This window comes from Ictidomys tridecemlineatus, chromosome X, assembly GCF_052094955.1.
Source record: "Ictidomys tridecemlineatus isolate mIctTri1 chromosome X, mIctTri1.hap1, whole genome shotgun sequence".
NCBI lineage: Eukaryota > Metazoa > Chordata > Mammalia > Rodentia > Sciuridae > Ictidomys > Ictidomys tridecemlineatus.
In genome coordinates this window covers 26038976-26064633 of record NC_135493.1, presented here as the reverse complement: position 1 = coordinate 26064633, position 25658 = coordinate 26038976, and the positions used below count along the sequence as shown (strand labels likewise).

General features: G+C 33.9%; 1 protein-coding gene across 5 annotated transcripts in view; it reads right to left on the bottom strand.

Annotated features, from left to right (window-relative positions):
• The window catches only part of Tenm1 (teneurin transmembrane protein 1), a 780422-nt gene that overhangs the window by 163265 nt on the left and 591499 nt on the right, over positions 1–25658 (bottom strand). For all 5 annotated transcript variants that reach the window (XM_040285140.2, XM_078034300.1, XM_005319330.4 and 2 more), the window contains 4 exons: positions 17641–17826; positions 16042–16065; positions 13867–14013; positions 1778–1994 (listed from right to left, as the gene is read on the bottom strand). In XM_040285140.2, coding sequence (XP_040141074.2) covers positions 1778–1994; positions 13867–14013; positions 16042–16065; positions 17641–17826 — 574 coding nt within the window. The remainder of the gene's footprint in view (positions 1–1777; positions 1995–13866; positions 14014–16041; positions 16066–17640; positions 17827–25658) is intronic.

Genomic DNA, 25658 nt, shown 5'->3' with positions numbered 1-25658 from the left:
CCTGACTTTTCAAAGTTTATTGCTCAAATGTCCTGCTCTGGGTAACAATGACTTGTCTCTTGTCTCTCTCAGGTTCTGACTTCCTCCCCTTACTTGGGTTCAGTGTCATTTAACACATTTCCATGAATCTCCATGTCATGGAGGTTGTTGTTATTTCTCTCACTTTTTAAAAAACTGACTTTGTCTTTTAAGTGTAGAGAAAACTACAACGTTGATGACTTACCTCTACTTTAAATAGGAAAATGTGGACAATGCTGATTTTTGTTTTTTTTGTTCCTCTGGTGTACAGTAAATAAATCTTCACTATCTAAATAATTATTATGACTATACCTCATCTGAAAGTTATATTACATTGTTATTGAGCTGGGAGAAACATTTCAAAATAAGGCTCACTGAATCTCTTGGAAGGAGGGAAACTTTGACAAGATCCCCTGGCAGAAAGGTCCTTTCTTGTGATATATTGGCATTTGGGTTTTAATTTCTGTCAGAGACCTAAAAGGTCAAAACTGCACAAAAATAAAAATAATGAAAAATATTTTAGTTTCAATAAGAGTTCTAGTAGATAATTGAAGGGAAGGGTATTGAGTGTTTCAAATTTCCATACATATCTTCATTATTCCATTTTCTGCAAGTGTACTTGTCTGTGACTTATTTCTTTTCTCTCTCAGGTCCTGACTTTCTCACCTTACTTGAGTTCAGTGTGTCATTTAATACATCTGCATGCACATCCATGTTATGGAGCTTATTATTCCTCTCACTTAAGATTGAGTTTCAGTATTCTTAGAATATCACTGATATCAGTACAAACTTTACCAAATTATTCTTGGGCACTGATAATGCTCATCAGGCTTCAACTAAGTGAGTAGGGTGTAGCTATGTACTCCTAGACAAATATTTTCCTTGTTTTACAAAAAGTTTCTGTTTGCCATAGTCTAGGAAGCCATAAAAACTTACAGAATGAAGAGAGGAGGAAATTTTTAAGATGGAAATGTTGACTTCAGTGAATTACCAAAATGTAGTACTAATCAATAAATTATATCATTGATGAACATGAAGCAATGAATATTAATGAGCAAATTCATGTTATTGCACGTCAAATAACTCAGTCAAGTTTTAAAATTTCTTTGCCTAAGAGATTGAATTTGGTCTCAGGTCCTTAGTGACAATTGATGCATTTGAGCTTTCCTAGAAGACAATTTTTTACAAGTCTTGCATCTCACATTAGGATGTCAGATTCACCCAACCCTTTAATACGGAAACATTTTTCATCATGGAACAAAACTTAAAATTAGCTTTTCAAATTCAAGAGTTTCAAGGAGTCAACAGAATAAATTTGTAAATTGTACTTCCCTTCTTTTTTGTCATTAAAAGTTGTGTGGGTGTTTATATGCATGTACACACAAAAAAAACCCTTTTTTTAAAAAAGAGAGAGAGAATTTTAATATTTATTTTTTAGTTCTCGGCAGACACAACATCTTTGTTAGTATGTGGTGCTGAGGATCGAACCCGGGCTGCATGCATGCGAGGCAAGCACGCTACCGCCTGAGCCACATCCCCAGCCCAATACACAAACTTTTGTGAAACAGAATCTCTAGAAGTGAATTTCTCTCTCAGTAGTTGGTAAGAACTTAGGCATTCTAGAGAAGTCTAAAGAAAGATAACAATATGAATTGTATGGAATGAGAAATTAACCTGGTATTTAGAAGATATCTTCCTTTCACAGTTGGAGAAAAACATGTCTAGAGTTCATTAAGAAATAAAATAAATACATATGTACCTGCTGTCAAATGAGATCTCTGGGGGAATGACATGAGTACTGTCCTTGCCAATGAGAAATTTGATTCGATCATAGAAGAGTCTTGAAGTGTGCTGAGAGAAGAGGGGTTGGCTTTGCTGAATGAGGTCAAGAGGATCTGGTGATCCCTGACAGAGAGGACTTGCATAACAGTTGCTTTGTTGACAACAATCAGGGTCCACACAGTCGGTCAAACCATCTGGAAAAAAAAAAAAACCCAAAACTGACGTTTAGTTTCAAGAGAAACAACATATTTAAAATATGCAAAATAGGGAAGAATCTAGATATAAAGGTAACCATATTTGAGTTCAGAGTCTGCTAAATGTGCATGTATTTCATGAATTATCATTCACTGAGCTTATATGTGCATCAGAGAAATTCAAAAAATTTTGTGCATAAGTCTCTCTTTTTGGAATTCTCCAGCATTTTTCAGTCAAGGAATAGTTTATATAGTTAAGTGTACTTTGGGGTAGAATATTCTGTTAGGTCTCACTCTTTAGAAGTGTCCTTCTTCTTCAATGAGACCATTCCTTCAGAATAGCAAGTACTTCTTGTAGTTCTCCTGAATTCTTCATACCTTCTACATCTATGAGCACACAAATAACAAGTACTTGCCAACCTGAATTTGGTTTGTATTTTTTTAAAAAAATTCTCCAAATATTGTTGTCTACTGATATTTCCCCAAACAGAAATTGAAATTTTCATGGTAACAAAATATTTAGGGCAGTGATTTTCAAATGTGCAATTACCTGAGGAGCTTTTTAAACATGCATATGATGGAGGTCTACCTACTGAATTATAATTTCTACAGAGCACAGGATTATGCTTGGTTAATCTGATTCTGAAGCATAGTGAAATTGCAGAAGCACTCTTTTAGGAATCTGTAGAAGCAACTAGAGCTTACTTATACCTAACAGCAGTTTTCTGATACAATTACTGCTAAACCTGAGATATATGAATGTAGTGAGTTGCTCTCTTTCATTTTCTGAGCCTTCACCATTTGCTCCCAACTCCTAAACCCATCATTGTACCAATAAGAAGAAAATCATATAAAGGCTCCTCTCTTCAGTCGATAGATAATGGGAAACACAGGGGTTACATGAGGTGGAGAGACTATTGAGAATCTAATGGGTGAAAAACACCGGTAGGTGTTTGGGGAGGTAAAAAAGAGAAAGAAATCCTTTTCTTGTTTCTGTGAACTCAGAGCTTAGTAGGCAAAATAGGTGTGTAAACAGCTGACTCTTAAAGTAGTGAAATGTAAGAAGTGCTATGAGTTCTGTGCAAAGAGAAGGGTTTGCAGAGATAAATTGAGCATATGAGCACTTCACGCCATACCCAATAAGCAAAATAATAATAATAATAATAATAATAATAATAATAATAATAATAATAATAATAATTTAAAGTCCTTCCAAGGTCTTAAAGAAGGAAGTGGCTTTAATTCAATTGTTTAACAAGGGTAAATATAAAGATGCTAATCTTCTTGACTTGCAGTGGAATAGGGATGTTCAGATGGATCCCTGGCTCCTTAAGGCTGCTGATGAAAGTTACTGACACCGGTTTCCTGCAGCTCTATGCTTGCTCTCTCTCCCCCCACTTGGTTGCTCCTGTTGAGCAAGAGGAGGGTGTACCACAGCTAGGGGCAATGAAAGCCAGAACCACCAAGAGAGTAGGCGGTTGGAACAGTAGCCCTAGGGCACCCAGGAAATATTTTTCCCCACATGTGGTCTTTTCAAATTCCCTGTACCACAGACACTACTTTGATTTAAAATGCAGTTTGCTTCTTTCTTGCTTTTCCTGTTTGTTCAGTATATTTTTGTTCCTGATTTCTATTTCTCTATACACATATTTCTTATTCACTGATGACTAACTTTTAAGTGTGGATCTGTTTCAAAAAGAAATTCCCCTCCTCACTCAATTCAGCAAATTACATTAACAGATTTTTCTATAGACTTTAGATGCCACTGCCACCTCTCCTTCCAATATATTGTTCTCAGCCTCTTATTAGCACATTATCTCCTTACTCTGCTAATTAAACATCTGGATGCACTGAAAAGCTGGCAAAAATATCAGACTGATTAAAAGAGCTCTTTGATATCTGGAATTGGCGCACGATACACTAAACAATGAAAACTTCATTTCAAATGGGCAAGCACCTTTATCTTGCAATTTTATTGAATAGTGAATTTGTTATTATTGAGATAATATATGTGGAAGCACAAATGTCATGCCTGGCAAACATTAACAAATGCACTAGTAATAATCAGATTGGGCATTCACAGGCTTCATCCTATCAACCACAGGATTCTAACTCATTATGGAAACGAAATAGATTTTAAATATACACTAATGCCAAAATCATCTTTAAAGTTGGACTCTAAAACTAAACATAGAACCAATTCAAAATCAGGACTCACATTCTCATCTAGTTATATATTATAGATTCCAAGCTAATGTTTCATATTAGTAATTGCCTATTATACAGAGCTGACCCTCTAAGACCTCTGTTTTTCTGAGAAAACAGCAAGGCTTCTGTTGAATATAAAAGGCCACAGGCAAGCAGACTAATAATGGCACACAACCTCTAAATTATAATTCATAGGCAAACCAGAAGGGTGAAGATCTACTTACCAATTATCACATTAGATAACACTCCATACAGTATGTTTAGACTGTTACAAAGAAGTGCAAATGATAGTCACACTGGATGTGTGTGTTCTCTCTCTCTCTCTCTTCTCCCTTCTTTTGGGCTAATAATGGTTCTTTTATTGTTCTAAATTGGAAGATGTGGCACCCTACTAACAGCTAAGATCAGGGTGTTAGATATAGGCATATCAAATGCTAACTAATTTTACTTTTGGGGCTTTTCCCGTTTAAGTTAATAAAGCACATCTTAGCTTAGAAGAGGGAGGTTACATTGTCTTGAAGGACTAAACATGTCATTCATTGATCCTACCTTTGCCAATAAATTTGGGGCTATGCCAGTTGGCTCAATTGTGCTGATGAAGATCAAGGACAGTAGTTTTTTGGCTAAGTGATCACTTGATCAAACTATTCCCTACTAGATGTCTGCCTTTGGTTGAAAAAGAGAATGGAGAAGGGAATATAAGCGATTTAGGCAAAACCCATATTTTCCTAATTCTATAAATCAATGTACTTTATATATATACTTTGGAGATAATACCCATATTATCATCTTCATAAAAATGGATAGCTAATTCATGATAGGAGACCCCAAAGGATGTGGAGCCACATAAATACATTAGTTAATATTTGCCAAGTAATAGGTACTTCCAGATATATTATCTTAGCTAATTCCCACAATAACCCTGTTTAGTAGATATTCTCATCTTCATCTTACAAATAAAGGGGGGGCTAAATGTGATTGCGTACCTTTCAGTAATGTGAGAGTCATATTAACACATAGCATTCTGACTACAAATCATACATTCAATATCATCATTTAAGCAGCACTGATCTATACTGTAGGACCTCTAAGTGCCTGAATATGAATAGGTATTTAGATTACACAAAGTGGTTAAAGTTAAAATATCCAGACTACTTTGGTTCTACTTTTGACTTTGCCACTTACAATCTATATGATTATGGACAAATTGGTTCAACTCATGGATTTTCAGTTTCTTCATATATAAGATGTGGATAACAATATTACCTACCCACTAGAGTTGTAAGAATTACATGCTATAAAAATCATGCAGATGATATTGAATGTATTCAGGGTGATATGGCCATAGATTGAAGGTCAATGAAATAAGTAAGCCACAGACGGACAAATATTCCATGATTCCTCTTATATGAGGCATCTAAAATAGTCAAATATATAGAAGTAAATAATAGATAGCAGGTTCCCAGGGGGATGGGGAAGAGGATATGGATAGTTGTCATTCAATGGGTAGTAAGTCACCATTATACAAGATGTGCAAATTCCTGTACAACATAGTACTTATAGTTAACAATAATTGCTCTTACCACACACACACAAAATCACCTGTAACCCCCAAACCTAAAGAAACACAAGGAAACTTTTGGAGATGAGGGATAAGTTTATTATTTTGATTGTGGTCATGGTAACACAAATGTATACATATGTCTAAACTCACTATTTATATTTATTATGTATTTTATACCTTTTATAAACTCAATAAAGTTATACAAAAGTCAAAGAGCTTAGCTAGCTTAAATTCTGGAACATACAGACTTCAGGGTGGCTAGGGATAGAATCCTATTGGTAGGTGACAATGACCTGTAATCACAGCTTTAAGTGCTCAGCCTAACTTTTATTAAAGTTGCCTTAACACTGGCCAGAGGACAATTTACTTCTTTGTAGCACATTTAGTTCATTATAGTGTTTTACAAACTACATTTGGTTATGTTTTCATTTAGGTAGAATCCTATGTGATTCTGAGTAGACGGTCATACTACAGAAACTTCTCATTGGTTGAATTTCACTGATTCAGAACTTGTCACCATTTGGCTAGGGGCTGGAATAAAGTATAGCCTTTCTATAACCTATAGGGTAGAGGGTCTGCTAAGGCTGAAAAAAATCCTATTTCTATGACATCTGTAAATTTGCTTTGAGATTAATTAATACACAACTAATTCATCAAAACATATGCTAAACCAGGCATAGTGGCCCACACCTGTAATCCCAGCAGTTTAGGAGGCTGAGGCAGGAAGATTGCAAGTTCAGACACGCTTAGCAACTTAGTGAGGACTTTAGCAACTCAGCAAGACTGTCTCAAAATAAAATATAAAAAATGCTGGGGATGTGGCTCAAGGGTTAAGTGTCTATGGGTTCAATCCCTAGTACAAATATATATATTAATAGATTCTTCATTGATGCCACATGTTTATTACCCACTTTAAAGTACTTTATTTCAAGAATTATCTCATTAATTTTCAAATATAAAGTATGCAGATGGATATCAAGTAGTATTAGTTTTAGTTGACAAATAACATGTTAGGTTTACTCATAGAGTAGTGAATTCAGTCACAGTGTGAATTTTCTATCTACCATGTGCCTCTGGAAGCACTTAGAAATTTAGGCTCTCACTCCTAAGTGCAGATCCTTTAATAAATAGGTTTCTTGGAAATGCAGGGATTATGATAAGAAGAGAATAATTTGGAATATGCTTTCTGTTGTCAGGTCTTTTGTCTCCAACTAAACCTCAAAAGTAAATGGGGAGAGGGTGTCTGGCCCTTAAATAGAGCTAATATTATCAGTTCATTGCTACTCTTTTATTTTCCTACTTATTAAACACTGCATTATTCTGGTGACATTCAGAACAGGAGGTTCATTGATCCATGAGCTTATATGTGTTCATAACTCAGCCATGGTGCTGTTGTCTAGATCTAGAAACACTATACTATAAAAGGCTTGCAAATAGCTATTGCTTTTAATGAATGGTGACTTGTTATGAAGAATGATTCCTGGAAGATCATTCTCTTTTAGGCAATTAACTTATTGATTTTGCCAATGAATATGAATATAGACCTCTAGAAGAATTTGTACAAGAGAAGCTTGGGCAAACATGTGACAAATACTCAAAGGATTGGGGGGGAAGGCCATTTGATTAAATCCTCTTATTGTACATCTTTTTAACCTCCTTGACAATCTTCCTACAACATCACAATTTTCTCACTGTGTAAAATAGATTATTTGATGACTGAAAAGCTTATAAAACTCACAATGCTTTATATGATCTGGCTTCTGCTCACTGTTATAAACTAATACCTCTCTGACTTACTGTGTTCCAGCAATAATGACTTGCCTTCCACTTCCTAAAAGAGCCTAGTACATTTCTACCCAGGGCATTTGTACATGCTGTTTCCTCTACCTGAAACATTTTCCCTGGAGTCAGATGAGGCTTGTCTTACCACTCAGTCTTGGTTAGGTCCTCCATACATATTTGTGTCACCCTCAGGTTTTTATAGCACTCTTCAGAATTTTAAATATATAACCATTTATGTGGATTCTTGCTTAATATCTGTCTTCCTTGCTAGACCATAAGCTCAATGGAAGCAGAACCTTGTCATGCTTATCATTTTTCCAAGTGCCAAGCACAATACAAGGCAAGAAGTGGTTATGAATGGAAAACAGTACCCTATGGGAAATGTTTGGCTGAGTGGTAAACATTGGAGTCAAATATTTGAATCAGCTGTATCCAGTACCATATTTTACTGCATAATCATGACCACCACATTAACATATTACCAAGTATTCCTTGCATCCTAACCTTGTAACAAAGACAGTTTAGTAATACATGACTTTTAAGTAATAGTAGCTTCATATAATAGATATATTCCATTGAATCAGTGATGGTTATGCAGTGAAACACAGTAAAACCGTTTTCAAAGTAGGGGATGCTGTACCACTGAGCTAATACTGTCACAAGTCTTATGTGGCTACTGCACTTCACATGTACCTAGTGAAAATTTAAAAAAAAAAACCCAAATTTTAAATAAAATTAAAATACTGACATACGGCTGGTGACCAGCCAATGCAGAATTTGATTGATCCAAATATTTAGATATTGGATGGTTTTTAATTAAGGCAAAAATTGTAACATTGTTTTAAATTTTTACTGTCAAATTTATCATTTTGGGGGCTGGGGATGTGGCTCAAGCTGTAGCGTGCTCGCCTGGCGTGCGTGCGGCTCGGGTTCGATCCTCAGCACCACATACAAACAAAGATGCTGTGTCCACCGAAAACTAAAAAAAAACATTAAAAATTCTCTCTCTCAAAAATAATTATCATTTTTTCCTATTGTAGTTTCTTTCTTTGCTTTTAATTTGAAGATCTCTTTTCCAATGTAGTATCTGTCACCTTTATTTTCTTTTCATGGTATTTGAAGTTTACCTTTAACTCAATAATCTAGCTGGAGTGTTTTTATTTATCTTATTCTTTTGGCATATGCTATGAGCTGAATCTAAGGTTTTTTTTTTCTTTTAATAGTTGTCCTAGCACCATTTATTTCATAATGCTTCTTTTCCGCACTGTTTGATCCTGGATTTATGATATAACAAAGTTTTATTTGTGATTGGGTGTGTTCTAGAGCTTTGGTTTTCTTGATCTGTCTGTTATAATATCAGTACCACTTTATTTTAATTATCATATCTTTGAATTATACTTTAATGTCTGATGGTTCCCTTCATTATTCTTTGTTTTAGCTACTGCGATTCAGTCAATATAATATTTAAATACTTTTTTCATGTCAATTCATATGTGCATGTAATATATGGTGATCATATTTCCTAACGTCCAAATTAGACCACGATTAACCATGAAAATGTGTTCACCATAATATCAATGTTAAGTCTCCTCCTCCAAGCATAGGTTTGTGTACATGTTAAATGCTTGTTAACTAACAGGATAAATGAGGTCAAAACATTTGATAGGTGTGTGATTTCTACAGTAATTAGCTTTTATAGTAAGATAAATTTCCTTTTTGCATGTTAAGAAAAAAATGCAAAGGTTATTTTCTCTGTTTTGTTTTTACTGTTCAAGGAGCTCTTAGATGGCTTATAGTGAAGCTGTCACCCACATATTCAATGCAGCCCAATTAGTTACTAAGAGTCACAATGCATTGAATCAGAGTGTAACTAAAGTCAAAGCTGTAGGAAGTAGCAGCAACACTAATGAATATTCAAAGCTGATCACGATGCAAAAAAAAAAAATCCCACCATGCTTTAAATATCAGCTATAATATGAAGTAATCAAGTAGCAACTACTTGAAGCAACTGCTTGAAAGTGATGTTTTTGATTGGAAAATTTCTCAAGAATTACATTTTAAAAATTAGGACTACTTTAAGAAAAGATTCAATTGACACTTTCTGATTTAATTAAAATATACATACACATATACAAACAAGTATTCAAATGTTAATCATTAGTCATATTCAACTAAATGAATCGAGCTTTTCTGATAAACTGAGATCATCAAGTGAAGGGTATTTAATGTATTCTTAGGGGTAATACTTAGACATTATGAAAGTGGAATTATTGGTCTAAAAGCTTAGTCATGGTGCTTTCAGAGGTTATTCAATCTATCTTTCTATCTCAAAGTAGAATTGAATCTATATTTATCATCAATATCATCTTAATCTTACTAAAGGAATAAAATGGTAATTGAAACTCTCAAGGAGCCTTCCACCCCTGCTCCCTAAAGAGACAATCATAAAAATACACTAAGCTCATATCAGGGTCTTTGATTTTTAATTTGCATATAGATACACAGTTTTTAAGAAATGTTCAGAGGTCAATACACATTCAGAAAAAAAATTTCTATAATTTCTGTATTCACATATACCACAGACATTGAAAATTGATAATCCATTAATTCATTAATATTTAATTGATCCATTCATTAAACATTTTTGTCTGCCTTGAGGTGACCTTGAGGCCATAAAAATGCTTGATAATTAAATATTCAATTATTTTTATTACTTGACTAAGACAGGAAACTTATTTTGGCTCAACCTTAACTGAGTCAGAAATTATAATTGCATAGGTTTTTAATGTATTTTGTGAACATAACCTTTTAATTAATATATTAACTGAGAAATCTCTATAATTGTACTAGTGAGGCAGATCACCCACTTTTACATCTTGGATCTATCACTTGCTTGCTGTATGATATTCAGTAACTTTCTTAATTTCTCTGTGTTTCAGTTACCTAATTTGTAACATAGCATCCATGGTAGTTCGTACATCATGGGATTAAATGAAATTATTCAAATAAAGGGTTCAGCACACTGACTGGTACATAGTAATCCCTGAATACAAGTGAGGTGCATTATTTTTAATTATATTGGGCATACACCTATGTGTTATGGTTTGGATATGAGGTGTTACTCAAAAAAAAAAAAAAGCTTGAAGTGATTAGATTATGAGAGCTGTAACTTAACCAATAGATTAATCTATTTCTGGATTAATAATCTGAATGGACTAAAGGAGTGGTAACTGTAGGTAGATAGGGTATGGCTTGAAGAAGTAGGTCACTGGGGACATGTCTTTGGGGTTTATATTTTGTTCCTGGTGCCCTACTTGTTCTCTCTGCTTCCCTGCTGGCAAGAGTTGAGCAGTTTTCCTTTGCCATGCTCTCTGCTAGGTTGTTCTGCTTCACTTTAGGCCCAGAGCAATGGAGTACAAGGACCATAGACAGAATCTCTGAAACTGCTAGCACCCAATTAAAATTTTTCCTTCTGTAAGTTGTTTTTTTGGTTAGGTATTTTGGCTACAGAGATGAATATCTGACTAATATATTATGGGCTATGGGTCATGCTACATGTATAGCAAGAAAAACATAAAGATAGAATATAATTAGGCATTTGATTATATGTAATGTATATTATAAGTACTAGGGCAGATTGAGGTGGTGAATGTCAAGAGTATTCATGGGAGCTGTGGCTTGAATTGAGACTTAAATAGTAGACAGAGCATTCTCTGAATAGAGGAGAAGGCTATGATAGTTTGAATCTGGAATGTCCCCTGAAGACTCAGGTGTCAAAGGCTTGTCCCCAGCTGGTGGTGCTATTGGGAGCTAGTGAGTTGGGGGTAGTTAGGAGTTAGGGGCTACTTGGAGGAGGAAGGTTACTGGGTGTGTGCCTTTGAAGGGAATATTTGAACCCTGAATCATTTTCTTTCTTTCTCCTTTCCTTTCCTTTTCCCTTTCCTTCTCTGCTTTCTGGCCACCATGAGCAGGAAAGACAAAGGTGAGCAGCTCCATTTTGCCATGCCCTTCTAACATAATGTATTGTCTCATCACAGGCCAGAAACAATGGAGTCACGTGACTATGAACTCAAACCTCTGAAACTGTAAGCCAAAAATAAATTTTAATTCCTTTAAATTGATTTTCTTAGGTGTTTTGTCATGGTGATGGAAATCTGACTAATATAAAGGCTACCAAGTAAGAGGAATATTAATGAAAAGAAAGAAAATGAAGGTGAAGATGAGTTTTGAAGGGCCATAAAAGTCAGCTAAGTAGTTGATCAGTTTATCATTTAATTTTAAATCTTATTCTGGCTTCCAAAACAAGGCTTTCATTTATATGTGTAGTAAATAGTCTCTTTAGAAATGGTCTGTTCTAAGGGATGTGTATATATATGTGTGTGTGGGGGGGGGGGTGGGTGTTGTTTATTGTCCTTTCACTGTTTCAGTTGAATTATTTCATTTAATAATTACAACCACCATATAGACAGTTAATGTTATTATCAACCCATTTTCGTTTTGTTCTAGCCAGAATAAGTGAATGGAAAAAACTCCAGTTTAGTACTTAGGTCATGATTGCTGAATCATTGATTGTTATGGTTTGGATGGGAGATGTCCCCCAAAAGCTCACATGTGGGACAATATGAGAAGGTTCAGAGGATAAATAATTGAGTTTTAAGAGTCTTAACCAATCAGTGAATTACTCACCTGATGGGATTAACTGAATGGCAACTGAAGTGGTAGTGTGTAGCTGGAGGAGGTGGAAATTAGGGCCTGGTTTAGGGGTATATATTTGTATCTGGAGAGTGAAGTCTCTGTTTCTTGATCATCATGACATGAGCTGCTTCCCTCTGCCACACACTCTGCCATGATGTTTTGCCTCACCTAGAGTCCCAAGGAATGGAGCCAGCCTTCTATGGACTAAGACCCCCTGAAATTGTGAGTCCTCAGATAAACTTTTCCTATTCTATAATTGTGCTGGTAATGTCCTTTAGTCACAGCAGTGAAAAAGATGATCACAACATTGATTTAAGCTCCATATTTGAATTCAAATGACAAGGAATTCAATTGTCTAAGTAATACAGAAAACTACAGAGTCAAATTAAATAATCTATTTCATTTTTAATAGACAGAAATTAGAATTTGTTGATATTTCATGTTTTCTTGGGAAGGAAGTATGGGGAAAGCGAAGAATTGTTATTTTAAGTGTACTCAGAGGTGGTTTGGGCAGCTTTGAAGTCTGATTTTACAATGCATTAGATATTTTTATCAACTTGACTCAAATAGAAGTGGTTGCCTTGTAGCCTAGGGGTCATGTGTAGCTTTTTAACGTGCCATGTGCACACAATCTAAAAGTTGATTTCGTAGAAGAATGGGATGGAATAGTGGCCACTAGACACTGAGAAGAATGGGAGGGAGGAGGATGGAAAGAAGTTAAATAAAAGAGTACCAAAATACAGTTGGATAGGAGAATTTAGTTTTGATTTTCTATACCACAGCAGGATATCTACTAGTTACACTGATCTATGAAATATTTAATATAAGTAGAAGAGTATGACAATTCCCAACTCACAGAAATGATTGATGATTGAGAAGATGAGAATACACTTTATCTTGATTTGATTATTTATTATACATTATATATGTATATCAAATTATTGTACTGAAAACTCTAAATACGTAAAATATTATATCTCAATAAAAATAATAAAACTTTAAAAAGTGTAGATCTTGAATTAAATACACAAAAAAATCTATTGTGAATTGTCTCCATGCTGTTCCCTCTGAAAGATATTAAGTGTTACCAAGAGGTAGAGAAACGAGAGAGCTGTAGAGAATTAAGACCAAGTAATATTTTGCAGTGTATATAGTGCCAAGTACACTAACATCTGACAGCTTGCACTGTGGTACATTAATTAAATTTAGTATAATAAATGCCATAGTTATGGTGGCAGCATGTTAAAAAAACAACTCTGAAGTTGTGAATTGAAAACTTGCCTCTGCTACTTTCTAGATGCGTGACCTTGGATAAGTCATTTACTACTCTACCTTGAGCCTTAGTTTTCCCATTTACAAATAGGGAAAATAATATTTCCCATATCTCATAAAGATATTGGGGGAATTAAAGGAGATTTAACGTACACAATGAGTTTAGATTATTGCTTGGTCATAGCAAATCTTCAATAAATGATATCTTTTTAATATTATTGAGATTAAGAAGTAGTATAACTTCAATATCATTTATACTGAGAATAATTTTCACCCTTGTCCAGGTTGGTTACCACTGTGCTCAAAGCTTTGCTAATCCTTTTTTACATGAGCATTTTATAAATTACTGACCTCCATCATTGTCCAAGTTGTCTCCACAAAGCATTTCCATGACAACATTGCAACCTGTCCCACTCCATCCCACCTGACACACACAGTGCCAACCATTTTGATCCAGGGTACATCGTCCATTTCCAAAGCAGAGCCCTGGGCAGCCATCTGAAAAGAAAGCAGAGAGTAACAATCACAGAGACATCAGAATGGGCTTGGCCAACGATGATGTATCTGCCTACAGGGAAACACCTAATCATCTGGGCCCCATTCAGATGAGGTGTTGAATAAATGGAAGAGGAGCTTGCTTACTTGCAAAACCTTCCCAGGGAACTTGTTATCCCTTACTTTGCAGTGCTTTTCCTTAGAGAGCCAATTAAGCATTATTAATGCTAACCCCAATTCCCAACCTCTAGTTTGGACAGGATGAAAACTATGGTGGGAATAAGAAATGTTTTTTGTTTCTTTTCGAAAAACGTGTCTCCTCATCTCAATCAAAATAGGAAAGATAATGCTGTATGGTCAATAAGTTGGAAAAATATAGTAGTTTCTGTGAAGAGCAACTTTCCCTGACTACTTCTAGTCTATGCTGATTTTTCCCTTGTGATGTATTGTTTCAGGACTTAGGTATGTGGATATACAGTTCAGACCATACCATTAACTATTTGTTCATATGGTGCCTTAGAAATATGCTGCAATTGATTTGTATCTACTTTTAAGATTATTATTGATTTGAGTGCCAATTGGAATATTTGCTTCTCTCATGTCTCCCACAGAAGCTAGCATAATAGTATGCCTGTAACGATAATATTACATGCTCAGCAAATGTTTATGGAATTAATCCATGTCTGATTTAGACTTTTAGAATTCTAGAGAGTAAGTGGAAAATATATTTAATATGAAAGTGTAATGTTTAAATGGCCTTTATCCATTGATAAAGCATCAACACCAATAAAGGTCCCTCTTTAGACTTTTCTTAATTTTCTTTTTTCAAATGCCCTATTCTTTCTACCAGTAGTTCAGAGATAGGCTCTATTAAAAGGTAACTGCATGTGCCAAGTGATCAGTGGCAGATGAACAGAGACAGCAATAATAGCATATATCTTTTGGATATTTTCCCAGTAGCAATACAAGGTCAGAGACTTGGATTTTATTGAGATAATACAGTCAAAATTCGTTTTATTTTCTGCCTTTGACAGAGAATCTCATAATTTTGAAGAACAAAAAATAAATTAAAAAATTTGTAGAAGTAATCCAGTGTTCTTTTCAAACAGTTTTCTATGCAATTATCAACAGACCAGAGGAAAAAAAGAATCTTTAAAATAAAATGACAGATGGCTGTTGGAAAATATGAAAAGTTATATATATATATCCTCAAGTCATGGCACAGGCTGAACATACATAAACTTGAGAAAGTAATGTATCCAGATCCATTCTAATGGATATTTAATGGATAAGGAGAAATTGGGGATAATTTTGGATATATTCAACTTCTGAAGCTGAAGTGATGAAAGATACTAGCATATTTGACAGAAAATCCCTTTGTCTGTCAAAGGCAGATCCCTGCAGGGATGGATAATGGGGTACTTCTAAGGGGATAATTCTGCCCTTGTTAGGACTTTAGAGTCCTTGTATATGGATTTAGAGATATTTCGTATGCTAAAAAAGTAGTTTACCTAACTAAACCTAGTTTACTTAATAATTACGTCTGTGTGTGTTGTACACATCCACCCACCTACCCACTCACACATCACACACACACACAAACCCAATAAAAAGACAAAGAAAATTAGTCCTTAAAACTTCTCGTCAGAGGCCCTAATGTAGCTCAGTGGTAGAGCGTTTGTCTAGTGTGTGTGTGCCAGTGGGTTTGATTCTCAGCACCACATAAAAATAAATAAATAAAATAAAGGTCCATCAATAACTTAAAAAAAAAATCTTCTTGTCGGTCCATTCTATTCTATGTGAATAAGTGACTTTTGGAAGTTGGTAAAACAAATTACCTTTTAGTTCAACTATTATGGTCTGAATCTGACAATATTACTCTTATATAAAGTTGCCAAAAGCAAAAACAAACCAAATAAAACATAAAACAAACAAACAAAAAAACAACCAAAACACCACCCTTCATTGCCCACATGCATATTTTCTGCTTAAAGTTTATTTCTGCTATAAAACTGATGAGAAAAGTCTTACCTCGAACAGCATCTAAGTAGTGTGCTAAAAAAAGGAGGGAAAAGAGTGATTGAATGAATTTCTGGGAGACCAAAACTATACAACATGTACTAATGGTTTACCATCTGTGGCCTGGGAGGAGAACAGCAAACTCTGAACTGATGAAATGCCTGCAGCTCAAAAGTTGGTACACTGGCCTGTGACGTTTGTGAATAATATTTTCTGTGGGAAAAATATTAATGGCTTTTCTACAAGAAACTCTATTAGGCTTCCTAAAAAAGTGTCATATTTCACTAAAAGTATAAGAACTGCATTTTTACATTTCAGTAATAACTGCTGTGAAAGAGCACTAGCTTCAACTTCTTATTAGTAATATCTTTAGAAGGGAATTCTGGAGTAGCCATCTTTGGTAATCATCACAATATTTAAATCCTCTTATGTGAAGGCAATAAACTTACTGTAGTGCAGGAATGCAATTACTTAAGCTGCATCTGAATCTCACCCCTCACCACCTTTTTAATGAATCTTAAATATTTTTCATAGTCACAGAAAAAGACTTACTGTACTTTTAGGATGGTAGTAATGTAGTTTATTAAGATTATATGTTATATATATTATACATTACTTTGGCAGGTTCGAACCATTATAACAAAATACTTTCACCTAAAAATGAAAGCTAAAGTGTAGCCTACTGGGGAGAAAAGCACACAAATAATGAATTATATATCTAGAAACCTCCTCCCTTGCCTTTGCTGTGTGAATTTTTTGTCTAGTCATGGAGTGCCACTGGAACACTATGACCTACTTTCCCTAGCTGAACAATGGGAATTGTACATGTCCCTCTTTCTATGCAAGAAACCTTTGTGGCAGGCATGTGTATGTGTCAAGGGCTTTATTTTTGGGGGGGGAAGTGTTTTATTATGGAAATCTTAATTATTATCATTGTATTTTATAACACAAATATCACAAAATAAATTATTATGTAGTCATTCCCATGCCTACTGAATGTTCTTATAGGCAGTATCCTGAAAATTCATGAAATTGGTGACAAGGGTGAAAGAGGGTAGATACTTCAGTACTAACTCTGTACTACCAAATAAGGATAAACAATTTGACACAGATGTTCTATTGATGATAGGTTAGGAGTGTCTTCCTCATATACATTAAAGACAGCCTCTAATGATATCAAATGGCCTCTGTTAAAGTAGTCCCATTTAATGAAATTGCCTCTAAGTGCTTTCAACCGAAACAACCTATACTTTTCAAAGGGAAAAAATGGGCAGTGAATGTTACCTTCACAACAAAAGCACTTCTCTTATTAACTAATGACACTTTATTCCAATGTATCATCTTTTCTTTGAGTATACTCACAGCACTTGAAACAGAAAATATAAGGAATACTGAGGTAATGAGTAAGAAAAATGACATAAGGAATAAGTAGAATATTATCAACAAAATAAGAACCCTTCCAGTTCACAAAAGTTGGAAACTTTTAGCCAACCCTCCATGTCCTCCTCTTTTCCAACTTCAAGTTCTACTAAAATTCTGGCCACTGACTCACTAGACAGCTTTACTTCTCATTAGCCCAATTTACTTTGGTCAAAGTATGGTGGTACTTACCAATTGTGCAGTGGTCGCCCTCCCATCCAGGGCTGCACTCACATTTTCCATCTTTGCATTGGCCATGTTCAGCACAGTGAGAATGACAGGAGCGTTCTTCACATGTTGGTCCTACCCAGCCTTCTTCACATTGGCAAATTCCCCTTGAGCAGACCCCATGGCTACCACACTCCATGGTACAGAGCTCTGTGGGGAATTCAAAGAACATATATTAACATATTTTGTTAAATATAACATTCATTCTTTCTAAAAACATGAGAATTAATAACTATCCTAGTCCACACTTATTTTAAACAAAGTGGTAATGAACACTGTATGTAAATAAAATGTCACAAAAATCCCTAGCATCTTGGTGAACATACAAGAAATTCTGTAAGAAAGGTAGTTAAGTATCCAGTACAAAATAAACCCTAACCCAAATTGATTTTGAGAATTCTATAGCATGATAATGACATTCAAGGCTGAGAAATGCAATGAATGTCCAACAAATGCCAAGGAGTTTTCCCTAAAAATTCATTAAGATGACAGATAATGTTGCAGGAATTTTATGATACTACAAGAAATCACTGGGGGAAAAAACAATAAAATAGTTCGCTAACTTCATTCAGGAAGACAACTTCAATAATTGGAAAGATAACTTTCTAGTACCATGAATAATATACAAAAGGTAAAACTTCCAATGACAGTAATCAACTGGTTTCTCTGATCATACAATCATACAAAATGACTCCTGGTGGATCAAAGTACATAGTCTTCTTATTCTGACATGTGTTCAATATTAGGCAATATAATGATGGTGTGTATTGGCTCTGCTGAAGTTCCTCCTTTATCCCCTCGACTGTTTGATGAAAAATGTTGAATATCAATAGAGAGACCAAATAAAAGCTCGCCCAAGTCTTTTCTTGATGTAAATTCACTTGTTAGATGAGAAGTCCAATACTGAAAGAATGCAATGGAGTTGGATTTAATGGCCACAAAGAACAAAAAGGTTTGCAGAAGCTAAGTTGTCTGTTTCATAGACTTCAATTCTGAAACTGTGGCTTTTTTTTTTTTTTTGGTACAAGGGATTGAACTCGAGGGTACTTGACCACTGAGCCACATCCCCAGCCTTGTTTTGTATTTTATTTAGAGACAGGGTCTCACTGGGCTGCTTAGTGCCTCACTTTTGCTGAGGCTGGCTGGCTTGGAACTCATGATCCTCTTGTTTCAGCCTCCTGAGCTGCTGGGATTACAGGCGTGTGCTACCATGCCCACCTCTGAAACTGGTTTTATATGTTAAGAGGTATAGAGATGCAATGATATTAATAGACTTCATAGGTAGTAGAGTACTTTTTCAGTGAGCGCCAATATTTTTCTGATAAAGCTTTGGTTGTGGATATTATTATAATTTGTATCATTTTGTTCATTAAATTATTCACAAATATTTTTGAAGGTGAGGAAATAATGGAAAGACTAGTAGATTTGAAATAAAGAAACCTACATACCTGTTAACTCTGCTTAATAGCTATGTACCCTTGGACAACTTACCAACATGCTCTCTTAATCTCTGCTTGTATAAGTATACAATGAAAGTAAATATATACACCTCAAAGGTAGAATGGGGAGCTTTGAGATATATTTTAGAGGCAGAACCATCAGGACTTCCTCAATTGTTACATATGGGTGATAAAGAAAAGGGAAAATAAAAGTTTGTCTTAAACAAATAAATGGATAATGCTACTATTAATGGAATGGGAAAAGTTAGGGGAGGAATAAGGGTGTAAGACCACCCAATAAACCTTAGAATACATATAGAGAGCCAAGTAAAAATGTCAATTAATCAGTAAGATACATTATTCTGACAGATTAGGACTGAGATATAAAATCTTTAGTCTATAGGTAGTATTTAAAAGCATGGATCTTGTTGATATCCCTAAAGAAAGAAAACAGAAGAGTCTCAGGAATGATCCATGAAATAATCAAAGATTTATTGAATGGATAGATTGTTATAATACATACAATTATTATTTTTCATTTAAAATTAAAAAGATCAGGTTGAAAAAGGAATACCAAACAAAGGAATCTGTGAAGGAGAGGGATAGGAGTGATAGGAGGAAATTCAGCAAAACTGTGGTATAACTAAACAAAGCCCAAAGAGGGCACTATTTCAAGAAAGGAGAGGTTACATGTAATCAACAATGCTGAGAGGTCAAGTAAGACATAGGCAGGGATGGGCCCATTTGGTTTATCAATATGAAAATTGTGGATGACTATAGGAAGAATTGTATCTAAGGTGGACTGGAAGAGGTGAAAGAGTGAACAGGAAGTTGTTCAGGGAATCACCAGGTTGTAAGAAAAGTCTAGACCACAGAAAAATATATTTTAAAAAGTTCAGGCTTGGGGTTGGGACTGTGGCTCAGTGGTAGAGCACTTGCCTAGCATGTGTGAGACACTGGGTTCCATTCTCAGCACTGCATATAAATAAATAAAATAAAGATCCATTGACCACTAAAAATTAATTAAAAAAAGTTCAGCCTTGGTCTAATAAGTGATAGCTTAGATAAAATTATCCTGAAATAGTCTTTAGTCCTTATATCTTAGTTCTGAATCTGATTGATAATATGGGATTATAATTTCATTTTTGTAGTAAATCTGAGATTATAATTCTGTTCCCTAAATAGTCTCCTTCAAGACACTAAAAATTTGAACTGAAAGTGTCATTCTAAGATTAAAGAACTAATTGGCCAAAGCTAATCAAGTCAGAACTGACTCAAAAAAATAGAGACAGTTACAAATCTTAGGCACAAGAAACATATCATTTCTAGTTTTTGCTTGAAAACTAAAAGGAATAGATGAATAGTATCAGCAAGATGGTAGACTAGGCTATTCTCAATGTAAACTCTCTGAAAAATTAGATATAATGGAACAATTTTCAAATCATAACTCACAAGAAAGAGAAATCTTTAAGTGCCATAGGCAAAGAAGATGCTATGAGTCAAAGCACTAAGCTCATGAGTCCATTCTCTGGCACCCTTGAGGATTATCAGACAAAATAATGACTACAGGCTTGTGTATTTATGCCCACAGAGGGAAAAGAGATGCAGCTTCGGGTTCATTGAAGTTGAAGAGTCAGACTGAAACTCCTGCAGAAAGCCAGGACTCTTGAAAATCTGCAATTTCAGTGAAATGGTGACTGATAAACTCCACCCACTATCTCAGAGAGATGGACAGGAAGCATTGATGATATGGTAAAAATGATGATAATGATAACAGCAATAAGCTTGAGAGTTAGAAAACAATGTGGGAATAAAATACCATGAAATAATAATATGTAAGTTGGAATGTCCTGAGTGAAATATTTGTAAAGTCTTGTATTGTTCAGGAGTTACATGAGATACTTTGTCAACTATGCATATGAAAACTTAAAGGTGGAATTCTCTTTCTAGTAATAGAGGACAAAGTAATTTTTACTATTCCTTCCTGATAAGAACCAGAAAATCTGTAAAAAAAAATATTTTAAAATCCTTTGGAAGATACTGGATTTCACAAAACAGTAAAGAATTACTGTGTCAAGTTCCAGGAGAAAAGTAAACCCAGAGTGGTGAGCCTGACATTTATGAATATTTTTCCTGTAGATGAGTCTGTCAGTTATGGTAGAAGAAGTTAAAAAAGGCTTAGAAGCTGGGTCCAGCTTTGTCAGTCTCATGGGTGCAGAAAAAATATTTTAATAGATAATGACTAAGAAATCTCCAATATTGAAGAAAACATTAATACAAATATATGAAGTAAAGTTAAAGGAATATAAAAGAAAAAAGGAAAAATTTGTAAATGCAGCAAAATACTTTCTGTCTCCCTTGCTCATTAACTGAATAAACACACAGATTAGAAAAACATGAAATATTTGAACAACATGATTAACAGATTTGATCTAATTGACATATATAGAACATTGCAATAAATGACTACAAAATACACATAATTTTCTTTTTTTTTCTTTTTTTTAAAAGAGAGAGAGAGAGAGAGAGAGAGAGAGAGAGAGAGAGAGAGAGAGAGAGAGAGAGAATATTTATTTCTTAGTTTTCGGCGGACACAACATCTTTGTTTGTATGTGGTGCTGAGGATCGAACCCGGGCTGCACGCATGCCAGGCGAGCGCGCTACTGCTTGAGCCACATCCCCAGCCCAAAATACACATAATTTTCAAATGCACATGGGACATTTATAAATATTAACCATATGCTGGGCTCTAAACCAAATCTCAACATATTTCAAAGTATTGAAATTATATATAGGATATTTTCTACCTACTAAGACATAAAACTTTAGTAAAAAAAGATGACTATAAAATTCACATATGTTAGAAAAACAAGAATGCACTTCTGAATAAACTATGGAAACAAGTAGAAAATCATGAAAATAAGAAAACAGTTTTAAATGAATGAAATGTATCTCATATCAAAACTTGTATAATGTAACTAAATACATGTGTATAGGAAAATGTATAAGGTTAAAAGGAAAACCAGTGGAAAAGCAATGAACTAAGCAGTCATTCTATGAAATTATAAGAAGAGCAAAAAAAATGAAAACTAAAAACTAAACTAAAAGAAGGTAGAAAAAAAATAATAATTATAAGAGCTGAAAGTGGTAAAAAAGAAACATACTCTAGAAAGGATAAACAAAGCTAATACTTGATTTGCGTAGACCAAAAAATTCATTAATCCCTGTTGGGGACTGATTAGGAAGAAAATACAAAAGATCCTAATATCCTGTATCAGAAATGAAAACTATAATATTGGTACAGATATTACATTTTTTTTGATAATATACTTGAAAATTCTGATGAAATGAACAATTCCCAGAAAACTCAATTTACAATGACAACAACACAAGAAAAAATGGGAACTGAATAGTTTCTTTACAGGAATAACCCACAGTGAAGGTAATTCCTGTAAAGAAAACTTCAGTCACAGATAACTTGTAAATATGCCAAAATTGTAAGGAAGAAAAATGCTAATCTTAAATATACTTTTCCAAAGAATAGAAAAACAGGAGATACTTCACAATGTACTTTTATGAGGTCAGTATAACCCGAATATAAAAGTTCAACAAGGAGATAATGAAAAACACTGGACAATCCACGTGTATGAGTGCAAAAATCCTAAACACAAATTAAAACAGCAAATCAAGCATTAGATAAGAAGAAACAATATCATGATCGATTCATGTTTTTTTTTTCTAGGAACAGAAGATCAGTTTAATATTTGAAAAATAAATCAATGGAATAACAAAACATATATTTGTGATAAAAACTAAGACTAAAAGGAACTTTAAATCTGGTAAAGTCACAAGAAACCTACAGAAAATATCATATTTAATAGTGATATGTTAAAATATTTTTATATTATTGAAACTGAGAAAAGATACCTATGATCACTTCCATACAACATAATTTTAAAGGTCCTAGCCAGTGAAGTAGTGTAAGAAAAATAAAAAAATATATAAAAATTGAAAAGGAATAATGTTGTAATTGTTTAAAGTAGCATTATGCTTACACCCCTAAATAATCTACATAATTTTAATTCATATGAAATTTAAGAAGACATCTAGATACTAACTAGGTTAATAAATATTTCTATATGTCAACAGCAGACAATGAAAAAGTATTAAGTACTATTTAGAACTGCATCATGATACCATGTACCTAGTAAAACATTTTTAAAAGTATAAAATCTATACTGAAAACTATAAATCTTTAGGGTGAAATTAAGGAATAATAGATAAATTAGAAGTTTTATTTATGGATTAAAAAAGCTCAATTTTGAAAGATGATAGTTTTCCCCCAATTATTATGTATATGTAATGTAATTCCAATTAATATCTCAGTACCTTTGTGTGTGTGTGTGTGTGTGTGTGTGTGTGTGTGTGTGTGTGTGAACACTGATCAACTAAAGAATAAAGTAAAACAAGAAGATGTTCTGTAGTTAATAAAAAGACTAGACAGTGGGTATTGGCACATTAGCAAACAGACCAAAGAGCAACACATAAGAACACCTGATTTATAGTAAAGATGACACTACAAATTGGAAAAGACTGTTATGTAAAATTATATGGTTTTGAGGAACTGAATATCCAGTAGAAAAAAAATCATCCCTATCTCACCTTATATATGAAATCAATTCTAAATGAATGTGGAAAACCTCAATGGACAAAGATTCTAGAACCCAACATTAGAAAATAATTTCATGATCTTAGGGAGAAAGAAAATTCTAAAGAGTACTAAAAATACTGATCATAAAGGTAAGAAATAATAAAATAAATTACATCAGAATTAAGAGCTTATTAAAAGAGAAAACATGCTACAATTGGAAGAATACATTCACAGAAAACAAAACTGAAAAAGAGCTTACATTCAGAATACACAACTTCTTCAAATTAATAATTAAAAGACATATGGCCTATTGGAAAAATGAGCAACAGAACTAACCAGGCACTACATAAAAGAGGTCATCTAAATGGCCTAATACAGATGAAAAGGTGCTTAGCATCACCACATATCAGGGAAATACTAATTAAAGTAATAATGAAATACCACTGCACATCCACAAGAATTTAAAAGACCCATAGTAATAGCAATAAGTATTGTTGACAATGAGAGGTAACAGAGAATCTCACCATATGTACTTGTCTAAATTGCTACAACCCCTTTAGTGAAAAATTTGAAATTGTCTGCTGAAGTTGGTTATAAGTATGCTTTGTTACTCAGTACTCCAATTTCTTAGACTTTCTCAACTAAGCAAGCAAGTTTTCATGAAAAGATGTGTATAAGTACTCTTAGCAGAATTATATGTACAAAAATATTGGAAACACCTCAAGTATCTACTAGCAAGAGAATGAATAATTAATTGTGAAACAATGACATATAAAAGTAGAAATGAGTGATCTATAGCAAAATGCCATCTCAAAAAATAATGTTAGGTAAAATAAATCATACCCCAAATCAAGATTCCATTAAAAGTTACCTAAAAGCAGGCAAGTATTAGAAGCAGAGTAGTAACCTTGGGAAGGAGAGAAAGAAGATGAAAATTGGGGAAAGGAACCAAAGGGAACTTCTGAGGGTAGCATCCTGTATTTTCACTGGGGTAGTGGTTAAAAGGTATTTCATACTTGGATCATTTATTGAGCTGTACACTTATGTGCTCATACTTTTTCTGTATGTGTGTTATATTTTAATAAAATGTTAAAACATTAAAAATGACCACTCAAAGAACAGCAACAGAATATATAGCCATCTAACTATAAGAAGGTGGAAATAAAGATAATTCATTCAATCAAAGAAAAGGCTGAAAGGGGGGCAGGTGAAAGAAAAAAGTAAATACTGTAAATAAGAGACGCAAAAGAAGGTGGTAGGATCTAAATCCAAACACATCAGTAATCCTAGTAAATAAAAACCAATTGAACACACAATTTAAAAGAGAAAAATCTGAAACTGAATGAAAAAGAAAATTTAGTATGTTCTTTGTATTAAGAACAAATGTGCTAAAAACATGCAAACATAGAAAAGTTACTAATAGAAGCAAGAAGCACAATAGAAGAATAGCAACCTAGAGAAACTTGAGGTCACCATAATAAGAGAAAATAGATTTCAAGGCATAAAGCATTATTATGGATAAAGACAGCTATTATATAATGACAAAAGAAATAATCCAGCAAGAAGATTTAACAATCCAGACACTGTAAGAATATGTAGCTTAAAAATTTATAAAGCAAAACCTCACAGACTTGCAGTAAGTCATACAGATGATTTCATAATCAGTAAGAAGAAGGTAAAAAATTAGTGAGTATGTTGAAAATTTGAGTAGCACACTTAAGAACTTTAATATAATGGACATATATAGAATAGGTTCAACAAATGCAAAGATACCATATCATACAGATTAAGCTGTTTTATCAAAATGAAGTAAAATTAGAAATCATAAAAAGATAATGAGAAACCCAAGAAAATTGTTTATTAACAACACACTTTAAAATAATTTGTGGGTT